Source organism: Haliaeetus leucocephalus, unplaced genomic scaffold (assembly GCF_000737465.1).
Source record: "Haliaeetus leucocephalus isolate CR32 unplaced genomic scaffold, Haliaeetus_leucocephalus-4.0 Scaffold110, whole genome shotgun sequence".
In the NCBI taxonomy this organism is placed as follows: domain Eukaryota; kingdom Metazoa; phylum Chordata; class Aves; order Accipitriformes; family Accipitridae; genus Haliaeetus; species Haliaeetus leucocephalus.
In genome coordinates, this window is record NW_010972546.1 from 2,557,741 (window position 1) to 2,570,084 (window position 12,344).

At 60.1% G+C, this 12,344-nt stretch overlaps 2 protein-coding genes across 5 annotated transcripts; one reads left to right on the forward strand and one right to left on the reverse strand.

Moving 5' to 3' along the window:
• The first annotated feature begins 6 nt into the window (after positions 1–6).
• On the forward strand, positions 7–6,139 carry NKIRAS2 (NFKB inhibitor interacting Ras-like 2). 4 transcript variants are annotated; one of them, XR_775509.1, is made up of 5 exons: positions 7–237; positions 504–745; positions 1,135–1,294; positions 4,034–4,272; positions 6,062–6,139. XR_775509.1 is itself a non-coding variant. In XM_010585601.1 (4 exons), exons 1-4 carry the CDS (start codon positions 144–146, stop codon positions 4,060–4,062), a joined length of 525 nt encoding a protein of 174 aa, XP_010583903.1. In that variant the 5' UTR covers positions 7–143; the 3' UTR covers positions 4,063–4,618. The 4 variants fall into 4 exon arrangements, 2 of the variants coding, with proteins under 2 accessions (XP_010583903.1, XP_010583902.1); XR_775510.1 differs by lacking the exon at positions 6,062–6,139 and adding an exon at positions 5,188–5,282; XM_010585601.1 differs by lacking the exon at positions 6,062–6,139 and having other exon boundaries at positions 4,034–4,618.
• Positions 6,140–6,177: 38 nt separating this feature from the next.
• Positions 6,178–7,532, reverse strand: LOC104842934 (zinc finger protein 385C-like). The gene is made up of 2 exons (XM_010585599.1): positions 6,589–7,532; positions 6,178–6,364 (listed from the first exon to the last, which is right to left on the reverse strand). Exons 1-2 carry the CDS (start codon positions 7,093–7,095, stop codon positions 6,188–6,190), a joined length of 684 nt encoding a protein of 227 aa, XP_010583901.1. The 5' UTR covers positions 7,096–7,532; the 3' UTR covers positions 6,178–6,187.
• Positions 7,533–12,344: the final 4,812 nt, after the last annotated feature.

A 12,344-nucleotide genomic window follows, 5' to 3' on the forward strand; every position in this document is an offset into this window, starting at 1 on the left:
CCGCGTCCCCTCGGGCCCTTCTTGTCCCCGCCCGGCCGGGGCCGTGGGTGCGAGCAGCGCTGGCAGCGCCCCCCCGCCCCAGCCCTCCCCTGATCGGCCGCGTTTGGCAGGCGGGTTCCTCCGGCGGCCCTCGGTGAGGCGGCATGGGGAAGAGCTGCAAGGTGGTTGTGTGCGGCCAGGCCTCCGTCGGGAAAACGTCTATCCTGGAGCAGCTTCTGTACGGGAACCATGTGGTTGGTGAGTCGGGGGGGGGGGCGGGGACGACGACGACGGGGAAGGAACCTGGCAGGGGCCTGCCCGGCGGCTCCGCTGGGTGCCAGGCGGCCCTGTGCTGCAGGTGGACAAAGCCTGGCCCCGTTGGGCAAGGCTGTACCTGGAGAGCCCCTAAATACGCAGGCAGTGGGAGGAGGAAAGATTCGCTGTCCTGCCCCAGGCTACCCGGCAGGACAGTTCTCCCGGTTGTGCCAGGGTCCCCATGTCTCCCCTGCCCACCTCTCTGGCAGGATCCGAGATGATCGAGACCCAGGAGGACATTTACGTGGGCTCCATTGAGACAGACCGGGGGGTGCGCGAGCAGGTGCGCTTCTACGACACGCGGGGCCTGCGGGACGGCCTGGAGCTTCCCAAGCACTGCTTCTCCTGCACGGATGGCTACGTGCTGGTCTACAGCACTGACAGCAAGGAGTCCTTCAAGCGAGTGGAGCTCCTCAAGAAGGAGATTGACAAGTCCAAAGACAAAAAAGAGGCGAGTATCCTAGGGGAAAGGGGCTGCAGAGTGGAATCTGCTCCCCTTGTTCAAGTTCTCACCCAAAGATTCCTTTCCTCTACTTGTTACAAGGTGGCGACAGGGGCTCCTGTTCCATAAGACACTGTTCCATAAGACACTTTCTGAGTGTGCAAGTGCTCAACAGGCCCTTCCAACTTTGGGGCTGGTTTGACATACATGGATCTGAACAGGAGGGGAAGCTGCCAAAAGGGAGCGCTGGGAAATGTGTTTTAAAAAGCCTTAGCGTGGAGGGGGAATTAGCTGCAGGACTGGGCCTGGCACTGAGGGTCTTCAACGCAGAGCCAGGCTGCCCCATTCAGCTCTGTGTTTGGTACCTTCAGCGAGTCTTCTCACCCTTTTTTGAACAGGTCACCATCGTGGTTTTGGGCAACAAGTGTGACCTGCAGGAGCAGCGCCGGGTGGACCATGACGCAGCCCAGCACTGGGCCAAGGGCGAGAAGGTGAAGCTGTGGGAGGTGTCTGTGGCTGACCGGCATACGCTGATCGAGCCATTCATCTACCTGGCTAGTAAGATGACGCAGCCACAAAGCAAGTCTGCTTTTCCCTTGAGTCGCAAGAACAAGGGCAGCGGATCCATGGATGGCTGAGCCTTGTTTTCCCTTCCGTTGCCACCTCCTCTTCCTCACTTCCCTATTTCCCTTGCACATACCTCCTGCTGAGCCTGTTTGGTGTCGCGAAGCTTGCGGGAAGCACCGTGGCACAAGGAATGGGTGTCCCAGGGCTAGGGATGGTCTTTGAGAGCAAGAGAGGTGACCCATCTCCCTGCACTGGGACAGGGATGGCTCTTTTCACTGCCCAGCCCCTGCAGATGTTGGAGGTGCTACAGGAAAGCCAGGATTCGCTGAGTGATACTCCTCTGCTCTCTGGGCACAGGCTGGCAGACCCGAGGGCTGTAGGCTGCTAGAGGGGAGGCACAGCATGGGGCTGGCCAGCAGGTGGGGATCAGCTCCACGGCTGAGCACAGCCGGGCCAGAGGAAACAATTCCCCCTCTCTTGAGCTGCTCTGTTTTATATTTGCTGATACCATGTGAGATGAGCCCATTTGCTGGCCCTGCCTCCAGCCCAGCTGCTGTCAGAGCAGCTCTCCCTTGTCCTACCCCACCTGGGTCTGCAGTGCTGCAGTGTTCCCTGGCAGATTGCCCCTTACCTGGCAGTGCTTGCTGCACCTTTACCTGTAGAAATAGTCAGTCATCCTGCCCCAGTGAATGCATAGTGCAGAGGGCAGGGTGCCCACATTCACCACAATGCAGCCCTCGAGTGTGGACTCAGTCTTGACCTTGGAGAAGCTGGGACTGTGCTTAGCCTGCACACCCTGATGCTTAGGGCTGTGGCAGTTCTCGCTGCCCATCTGTCATGGTGCTGACTCTCCTCTCAAAACCACCACAAGACAAGGGAAAGGTGTCCCAGTCCTGCCCAGCAACACGTGTTCCCTTCAGCTAGTCTGGATCTAGGAGAGGAAAAAAAAAAAGAAAAAAAAAAAAAAGACGAGAAAGCCCTGCCTTGTTTATACTTGTTCCTTTTATTTACCGAGTAACACAATAAAGCCATGAGATTCAATTATCAAAATATTTTCCTTTTTTTTTTTTTTCCCCAACAGTTATAGTACATCAAAAAAATATACAATGAACATTACAGGAGGGGTACTGGCCAAGTCCCTAGAGTCTGTTTATTCCATTTTTGTGGGGTGGTTTGTTTTTTTGAATCAAACTGTTCACATCACTCCAAGGTTATTTACAGAGGGGCACACGTTATTGAGCGCTATGGACTATGCCCTACTACCTAGTACAGCATATGCTAAGTCAAAGGCAGTAAATGCTTTGGATAGCACAGGAGCAGGGAGGGTTTCTGGAGGCAGGGAATGCGATAGAGGGAGTTCTTACGCAGCTCGTTGCAGTATTATTGTTATTACAAGGAATGGCTTTCAAGGGGTTAAAGTGCCAAGTGTAGGAGTGTATTATTAGGACTCCACTGGTGGAGGGATGATGGGAGCAGCCACTGCTGGCTCCAGCACAGGTTTTTTTTAGAACAAAATGCAGGGGAACAACCCACCGGTGCCAGGTGGCTTCTGCAGGCTGGAGCACGGCCACAGCTGGCTGCTCCAGGCTCCCCACGCTCCTGAGGCTGGTGGGCACATTGCAGGAGGGGACACGCTGCCCTTCTCTGCTGTGGCCAGGGCTGGGAGTGACTGGCGAGGCGGCCCGGGGAAGAGCACAGTGAGATGAGCAAGGGGAGGGCTGGAGCCGGGCTGACCACGGACTGCTTGGCACTGTGACGCTGTCGGAGCTGTGTCCCTCCTGTCGCCTGCGGGCCCCAGCCAGCGCAGGCTCCTGTCCTGTGGGATGCGGGGTCCAGGCTGTACGTGTCCCCTAGGCTGTGGGACCATTTCCCTGTCGCTGACAAAGCCATTGCTGCTGGGAGCCTTCCTTCCCTTGGCTGCTCTCTGAGCCAGGTCTCCCACCACTGAAAGACCTTTCGGTTGTCTCTATGCCCAGCCTTCCATGCAAGCTCGCTCTTCTTCCGGTGCCTTCTCTCCACTTCCCTCCTTCCCAGGGCAGAGAGGTGCCCCAAGCAGATGAATCTGTACCCAGGGGCTCCCTCGCAATCCTGTCCTCTGCAGCAGGAGCGCAGCAGTGGCACCGCAGGTCAGCGCTGCCCACGGCATGACAAACAGGCCCTCCAGACGCAGGTGTACGGCTCCGTGCCGCCCTGCTCCCTCTGTGCAGGTTTCCTGCCCTCGCCCGAGGCTCCAGCTCTTTCCGCCAGCTCTGGGAAGCAGAAGCATTTGAGCCGCATGAGTTACCCGTTGGCCCGTTCCCATTCACCTCCCATTGCCAGGACCCTGTCCTGAGCATCAGTGGAACGCGCTGGGCAAAATCCTCCTGAAATCCAGGCGTTGCTTCTGGCCAAGATGTCGGATATGTGTGCTTGTGCGTGTGGATTCCCAGGTGCATAAACCGACCTGCCTCTTCCCAAGGGCCGGGAGGGAAGCACGCCACAGCAGAGGTCTCTGAGCCAGCACCCTGGGCCACGGGACAGGAAGGGAATTGTCTGCACAGAGCTAAGTGTTGTGTTGTTTTTTTCTGCTCTGACCACCGCTCCTGGCTTGAGCATGAGCACCAAAGTAAAACGCAGCCAGCAAATGCGGCGGGCAAGCTGCTCCCCCTGGATTGCATAGATCGGGGTGGGTTGTCACTCCAGCGTAAGGTCCATTTGGGTTGCAACTTTCCTGCATATTTCTATTTACAGCAGCGCGCTGGGAACCCGAAGCGCCGTGATTACAGTTTTCAGACCAGGTCATCGCTGGGCTTTCTGAGCACAGTGAAAAGCAGAGCTACGATTTCAGGGTCCGTCCGGGGCCCAGCTTTCTGCAGGCTACGACAGGAGCGTCACATGGGGAGCGCCGAGTGTAGGCTGTGGGTGCTGCCTGCTCCTTCATACCTGATTGTCCGGGCTGCTGGGGACACCTTTGTTTTTGGGAATCATCGGTAACTCCCTGGAAGCTCCTAACAGGGATGGGGTTGGAGGGCCGGGCATGGCAGCTGGCCGACGGCTGAGCAGCTTCATTGCCTTTCACTGAAGAACCGAAAGTGCTTTAGGGACATTCACTTAGCCTCACAGCATCTCCCGGGAGGTAGGGGCAGGGCTGTCCCCTGCGGGTGGGACAGAGGCAAACAGCTGGCACCGAGCACAGGGTCACCTCCTCGGAGAGCCCGCACCGGGTGGCCTGGCTCTCCCATCCTCGCTGGGCTGCAGCGGAGCCCGTCCCTGGCCGCATGCCCAAGTTGTGTGCTTCTCGGGGGCCAGGGCAGGGGCAGTGTGCTTTTGGAGGGAGGAGGCGCCGGCCCTGGGCTTCAGCTATTGCTCTTGGAGTGAAGATACGGTCAGTGTGGCCGGTGCCCGCCACCACGGGGGCTCTTTGGCTGGTGGGACATAAGGGGTTGTGGGGCGTAGGGGGCTGGTGGGCAGCAAGGAAACACCCGGCCAGCACAGGCAAGTGCAGGGCTGGTGAGGGCACAGCCAGCCCGGTCTGAGAGGGGAACTGCCAACTTTCCGCTTGTTCTGGGGTCGTTTCTCCCAGTAAGAGCTGGGCTGAGATTCCCCTCGCAGTTCCCTTCCCACTGGGCTGGCAGGGACCAGCCAGCTAGAGGGATGCTCCTTCCCCCAGGGACCAGCCAGCTCCTCTTCTTCCAGTCTGTTAACTGGGAGGGTGACTCGGGCACCGTCCTCTCCTGTGTGCCGCCCAGCTGTGTGATGGGCTCCTCTGCTGAGCACGGGGCCGGCACGGGCAGGGAGAGTGGCAGGGATGCACGGCGGGGCTGGCTGGGCTGTGCCCCAGCAGGAGCCCACTCAAAGCAAAGGAGAAGCCAGGGTTGATGTCTATGACTATGGTTTCCCACCAGCTAGAAGAGCAGCCTGCCCGGGAGCGCCGCCCCACGCCGTGCAGCCCCCACGGCACAGCCCAGTCTGCAGCAGACGGACCCTCGGCGGGCAAGCGGCTCTAGTAGGGCGCGAAGACGATGGGGCCCGGCGTGGTGCGGACGTGGGCCGGTGGCGTTCGGAAAAGGGCTGGTCCGAGGATCGGGGCTTGGAAGAGGGTGGTGGCAGCGGCTGGTCTCAGGGCGAGGGGGCCAGGCATGGCGCAGACGGCGGCCGCGGTGAGCGGGCTCGGCAGGAAGCGGGTCGCCAGGGTTTTGGTGAGATGCTTCTGCAAAGCCAGCTTGGACTGCGGGGAGGGAGGAGGAGACACGGTGAGGCAGCCGGCTGCAGGAGAGCCCCCAGCCTCAGCTCCCCAGGCCAGACAGACAGCCCCGCGTCAGCCCCTGCCCACACTGACTTTCAGCTGAGCTCTCGGCACGTCTCTGCGGTAAACACGGCCCCCGACCCGACACACTCCATCCCACAGCCCGGCTCCCTCAGCTTCGCCGCTCCTGGGTCAGAGCACGCAAGGATGCCCCGGTCATTACAACCTCCCCAGGGAGGTCCTCGGCCCCATCACACCAGCCCAGAGACCTGCCGTGTCTGGGCTGTTCCCTGCATCCATGCTTTCCTCTGGTGCCCTGGGATGGCTTTTGCTGCCAAACTCTGTGCTAAGCTATATGTCTCTGCAAGCAAACGCTTAGGCTTCGTTTAACTGAGCCATGCCAGCCCCAAGCACCCAACCATCACAGCTCTCCCCTTCAGAAATTGTGAAACCGGTGGAAGAATGACAAGTGCTGCAGTTGTGAATGCTGCTGCCAGAGGACTCACAAGTTATTCCCGTGCTTTCCTTCTCAGGAAAAAAGACTCGAAACTCCTCTCACCGCTACAGCCCACCCTCCCCAAGGGGAGCAGCTTAGATGTGATCATGGGAACCGAAGCTTTAAGAAAAGCAGCTCCTGTGTCTCTTACTGCAAGAGATGGCTAACATGGCAAACAACATTTCGGAGAGCAAACCGGGTGGGTAATTTGCAGGGAGACAGATACCTTGAGAATACTCACTGCGAGGGCAGCGTTCTTCTGCAGCTTGTTATAGGGGCTGTACTTGGGCTTGGGCGGCTTCCCCGCCAGCCTGTCTTTGTGCCTCCGGCTGCTCATGTGCTGCAAGAGGAAAACAGCTGGATCACCCGGAGCCAGGACAGCGAGGGCAGACCCACGGCACCGTGTGGCTCGGGTCCATGGGGGATGCCCATCAGCTTCTCGGAGGGGACCATCAGGTACCCACCCCCCGAGCCCCTGGTGCCTGTGCAGAGGGGTCTGCACGCCCGTGCCCGGTGCCCCTGCGTTCCCAGGGGAAAGGCACACGCCAGGCCTGGCATCGTCACCTGTTTGAGCTGGGTCTCCGAGTTCACGTAGATCTCGCACACTTGGCAGTGAAACGCCTTGTTCTGGATGTTGATGCTCCCCTTGTTGCCGATCCGCTTGGATTTGTGCCCTGCCCGGGAGAGGAGCTTGCCTCGGCCTCGCCGGATCTGGGTGCTGTGACCTTCCAGCATTGACTTGTGCTTGGCGCCTGCGTGGCAGAGAGGACACTCGGCAAACACTGACTTTGCAAACAAACCCTGTGCCTTGCCGCGGCAGCAGGAAGGAGACCCTCCAAGCAACCCACCCAACAGCGCTGTGCATCCCCCCTCCCGGGGACCCCGGTCCCCCCACCAACCTGTGCCCGGCAGCACTTGGAGGCAGAGGGGACAGGGAGGTGCCTGGGAGTCCGGACTTTTGCCGGGGATGTGGCAGCCTGTTCCCAAACCCTGCCAAGCTCTCGGGGCCAGCTGCGCTTCGCAGGCAGACCAGAAATGCTCGGCTTCCCAGAGACCCCCTGCTCTCTCCATGTGCCAGACCTTCGGAGAAACTGCTATTTTAAGCGTGTGCTGGAGCCTGTCGCCTGTCCCCAGGCGTTAGCACAGTCCGCAGAGCCGGGCACGCGTCACCCGCCGTGCTGCAGCATCTGAGCCGTGCCCAAGGTCAGAGAGGATCCGGCCACAGAGCCAGGAATAGCTCAGCAGGGTTACAGGAGGCAGGGAAGGAGGAACCCGAAATCCCCGCACACCTGGGGACAGGGCGCTCGGTCCTGCCCCTGCGGGCACAGCACGGTGGGGGTGGGCAAGTAATTTAAGTCACCGCTAATTCATTCTATTTTTTAAGGCGTTAAGCAAGGAGCCTGAGTCCGTGTGACAGCCATGGAGGAGCGCAAGCCTGCAAACATTTTGTTTGTTTGTTTGTTTGTTTGTTCTTTTTCCCCAAATCAGCTCCTAAATTTGTAACCGGAGCTGACAAAAGCAAAAGGACACATTTGCAGCTAAGCCGCAGCAGTGTCCTGAGCTGACCCCTGTGCATGGCTGCTGCTGCTGCCTCCGCAGGTGCCTGGGGAACTGGTTCCCAGTTCTTGCTGAACTGGGGGAGAGAAGGCCCTTCTCTTTAAAACCGGGGTGCCCATCCTTGTTTAGCATCCTCCAGAGAAAGGGGCGAGCTGGGAGCTGGTGCTGGAAGGGGGGTGTAAAGGTCCAGGGGGGGTCTGGCCACCCCCTCCTCCCCTCCAGCCACCCCCACGCTGCAGGGGGACCCTCGCCAGCCCCAGATGCCTGCCTGCCCCGCGGGGGCTGCCGGGCGCAGCCGATGGATGAGCCAGCGCTTGCTGCTGGGCCCCGAAGCTCAGATTCCCAAGGGGCTTCTCAAAATGACCACGAGCCCAAACCACCAAGCTGCTTTTGGGAGGATTATCCTGGGTCTGAAAGAGGCACTGGCACTCAGGTTGCTATCAGCTTAAAGCCAAACTGCAACGGAATATAAAGTAGCCTCCAATCACTTGATTAAATGTATCTGAAAGCGTCTTTAATTAAGAGACATGAACAATAAGAGAGCATTTGACCTTGCTAAAATTCACTCCATAAGCTGCAGCACAGGTAAAACACCACCACTTATCTTTGCAAGCCACCTTACTTAACCCTTTTTAATTAACGCAACATTCATTAACGCTCGCCGTTTCCCTGCAAGGCTGTTCGGTGATGGGGCATGGCAGGACTTTGCACGGAGCCCAGGATGGAGCTGCGAGGGGCCCGTTCCCCCGAACCCCGCGCAGGCGATGCCCTTACCGGTGTTGTGAGCCTCCAGCTGGGACAGGGAGTTGACGGTCACTTTGCAGGTGGGACAGTACAGGTGCTGTTTGCTCTTCTTCCCCTCCTTCTCGCTCTCGGGAGCCGCCGAGCTGACGCTGCTGCCCGACTCCGCTGCCTGCGCCTCGGCTGCCTGCACCTCGGCTGCCTGCGCGGCCGAGGAGGCCACGCTGGTGACGTCCGAGGTGCCCTCCGACAGCTCCGAGGCCGGCGGGGAGCCCAGTGGGGCGACGCTGCCCGACAGTTCCGTGGGCGATTCCTCGGCGCCGGGCATCAGCCCCAGGCTGCTGCACTCACCCTCCGGCTCCTGCAGGCCGTTGGCTTCAGCTGGCGGGAGGGAAAGGAAAGGGGGAAAGGGGGAAAGGGGGAAAAAAGAAGAAACGGGCAGAAAGGGAAAGTTCTCTGTGCTTGAATGGGTTTCCTGGATTTCAGAGAGCACCCCCGTCCTCCCCAAGACTATCTCAGGCACTGTCTGCTCCTGCTCATCCCTGTCGAGAATGGCTTTTCCCAAGGTCTCGCCCGTTGCCGCTTTTATCTGTGGCTTGTGGCAGCTGGGCTCAGCACAAAAGCCCGGGTGAGCTCCAGCGCTGCCTTGGCTCGGAGCGGGGAACTGGCTCCTACCAGCCCCATCCCATCCCTGCACGGTGGCAGAGACCTGGGGATGTGCGAGCCCTCATCAGGGCAGGGGCAGGGATTGCTTCCTCTCCTGCAGCCGTGCAAAACATCTCCCAAAGACAGCGAATCACAGGGAAAACACGCGCCACTTCCCCCATGCAACTGCAGGGACGCAGGGGGGCCAGGTTCCCCCAGGGACATGAGCTGCCCAGGCCCCCAGGCTGGATTTCCATCCCTTCCCGGCGATGCTGCCCCCAGCCAGGCACGCCAGGGATGCCAGCTGAGCACAAAAGCGAATTTATCAGCATTTGTGGCAGCATTTATGCCACACTAGTCGCAGCCCTCCTCAGCCTGACCGTGGCGGGATGCTCAGACGCGAGGCTGCTGCGGTTCAGGATTTAACCCGGCTCTTCAGGATGCTGCAGCCACGGCAGAGCTGTGAACACGAACGCCGCTGCGCTGCCGGGAACCGGCCAGGTCGCTCGCTCCGCTGTCACGGGCTGCTGGCGCGGGACCCTCCCGCACCCCCTGCCCACGTACCTGTGCTGCTGGGCTCCCCGCTGCCCTCGGGGCTGGGGGCAAAGTCGGCTGTGCTGTCCCGGCCGGCGGCCACCGCCGCAGCCCCCGCCGCCTTCTGCTTGTTCTTCATGGCCTCAATGGCTTTCAGCCTCCGTGCGTGCTTGTGGCCCTTGTAGTGGGCTTCTGCCTGGTTCTGGGGAGGGAGAGACGGGGACGGCCACGTCGGTGCTGCGGCCGGACAGACGGCCGGACACAGGGAGGATAGGTGAAGGGGTCAGCCCCAGGCCGCGGCTGCTCGGACACGTTTCCAGTGCAGCCACCTCCCCTGATGACATTCATCCCCAGGGCCACCTTGGAGGTGGTATTTTTGGCTGGGCGTAGCGCAAAGCTGCTTTCCTCCTCCCGCCAGATTGCTCTGCACACAAATGTATTCAGGCTGAGGTATCACTTTGCTAAGACATCACCGCATTGCACAGCCGAGATAAGGACCCTGCTCTGATTAAATGCACCAAGTCACTTTTAAAAGAAGCTTTCAGGCAAAATTTATGACTTCAGAAATGTACAATGAATTGCTAGCTGTAAAAATAAAATAAAAAAGTACATTGGTGGGGAGGACGTGTCTCCCATTGTAACCTAACGGGTGTCTAACATGCAATTTACATTCACGGGCTCCTTTCTCCCAGCAAACGCTGAATAATGAAGTGCACGTTGATGGGTTCATGCCTGCACCGAACTGATAAAAACATACATAAAAGAAAATCACCCGAACATTTGTGTACTCCGCAGTCGGGGACAATGCCACATTGTCCCCAAAAACAACTACAGTTTAGCAATTTATGGAAAGTAAAGCCAATATGAATTAAGACACTGTACCACTGAGCAGCACGGATTAATTTGCACAGCGTTCTCAGAGGCCGGCTGAGGCTTCCCGTGCTCGGTATGAAGAAGCATCCCTTCCCTCCCCCCGCGGCTCTCCAAAGGCTGGGAACGGCGTCCGGGGCTGTGCAGCGACGGCCGGGTACGTGGGAAAGCGAAAGGCCCATTCGAGCGCGGGGGGCCTCATTAGCAAATACAATAAACTTCCACCAGATAACGGGGTTGGGACGGGGCTGGGCTGCAGCCTAAGTAGGTCACCCAGCACGGCTGCCGCTCTGCGCAGAAATAGAAGTGGCGTGCGAGGGTCTGCGCCAGTACGCGCTCGCCCGCAGACGTGACCTTGGGGGGGACACGGGCAGGGACGGGCAGAGTGGCACGGGGTACCCGCGACGGCAGCAGGAGCGCCTGGTGGGACCGACTCTCCCGGCACCGTGCTTCCAGCCAGGATGCAGCTTGGAACGGGAAAGCAATGCTTTTCCCCGAGACGCTTGGTTGCAGAGCGGCATAATTAAGCCCAGAAACGCTGACTTTTGCTGGCAGAGCAGCACCCAGCCCCGGGCTCTGCTGATGCAGCTCGGAGCCAGCCTGGCCAGGGTGCAGTGTCTGGGTGGGTGCAGATGCCCCAGGGGAGCAGAGAGCAGCTCCCGGCAGCCCGCGCCGCCAGACACCGAGGGCACAGGCAGCTCCGGCAGATGAGACTCCGCTTGCGGCTGTCCTCCCGTGGGTACAGGGGCTCAGCACCGCCTCGCTCCCCCCAGGAAGGGACGGCCGAGGCCAGGGGATGCTCCCAGGCTCTAGCAGAGCTCTATAGGTAACACGTGTGCCCCGGCTGGGCTGAGCGCAGGAGGCTCCTGTCTCCACCTCTGCCCTGCGCCCCACGCAGCAGTGGCACGGAGGAGCGGACGGAGCTGCGCCGGCGTGAGCGGGGCCAGCCCAGGCGACGGGCTCCGAGCTACTGCCCGTGCGGAGGAGGCTCTTGCTGCTCCACTCCCAGCCCCGCTGCCTGCAAACCCCCATCCCTCTCCTGCTGGCTTGGAGCGAGAATTCCCTTTCCAACCCTTTTTATTCGTTTTCCCCACAAAAGATCAGCTGTGTGCAATTCGTTACCACAGGAATCAATGAATGTTTCCTTCCTACCCTCTGCAAGGTGGTTGATTTACTTAGAATAAAAGGCTGGGGAAAAAAACCTGACCTGCCACACCAGAGCTCTGGGAAGCCAAGGAAGGGAAGATTATATTCAGCTCCCAAGGACCAGATACGAATTGCACGGGCTGATAAAGCAGCTCAAGTGCAAACACCGTGACCAAGGCAGCAGACCCGAACAAAAAGACAAGGAGCAGAAAGAGCCAGCGTGGCAAAGAGGACGCAGCAGACCCAGGAGCGCCTGGGCCCACAGGCAGGGAGATGTCGGTGGAAACGTCAGCCGGGGCAGCTGCAGAGCGAGGGAGGGCAGAGCTCCAAGGAGCCACCGCCTGTGCGATGGGCGTCCGCGCGGTGCCCCTGTCGTGGGATGCTCCTTCCCCGCCGCCGGCACCGGCCCCGTGCGCCCCGCTCGCCCGCCCAGCCCCGCGCGCTCGCCGGCCCCGCTTACCGCAGAGTTGAAGCGCAGGTGGCAGATGTTGCAGGAGATGAACTGCTTCTTCTTGAGCGGGGCGGGCACGCCGAAAGTGTGGCTGATCACCGCCTTCTGCACCGGGTCCATCTGGAAGGGGAGGGAAGGCAGAAGGCGGCTGGGTGCCACGCCGCAACGGCCGCCCCGGCACGGCACCGCGAGCCGGTGATCCCCTGCACCCGCCACGCTCGCCGTGGAGCCGCTGCCAACGCCGGCAGAGCTCGTGCCCGGTGTCGGGAAGGAGCGAGAGGCCGGGGCGGCAGAGAAGCCCCATCTGCCATGGAGGCATCCCCCGCACAGGGCAACGCGTGCTGCGTCGACGCCCGTTCTTGTCCTTTTTAAACCA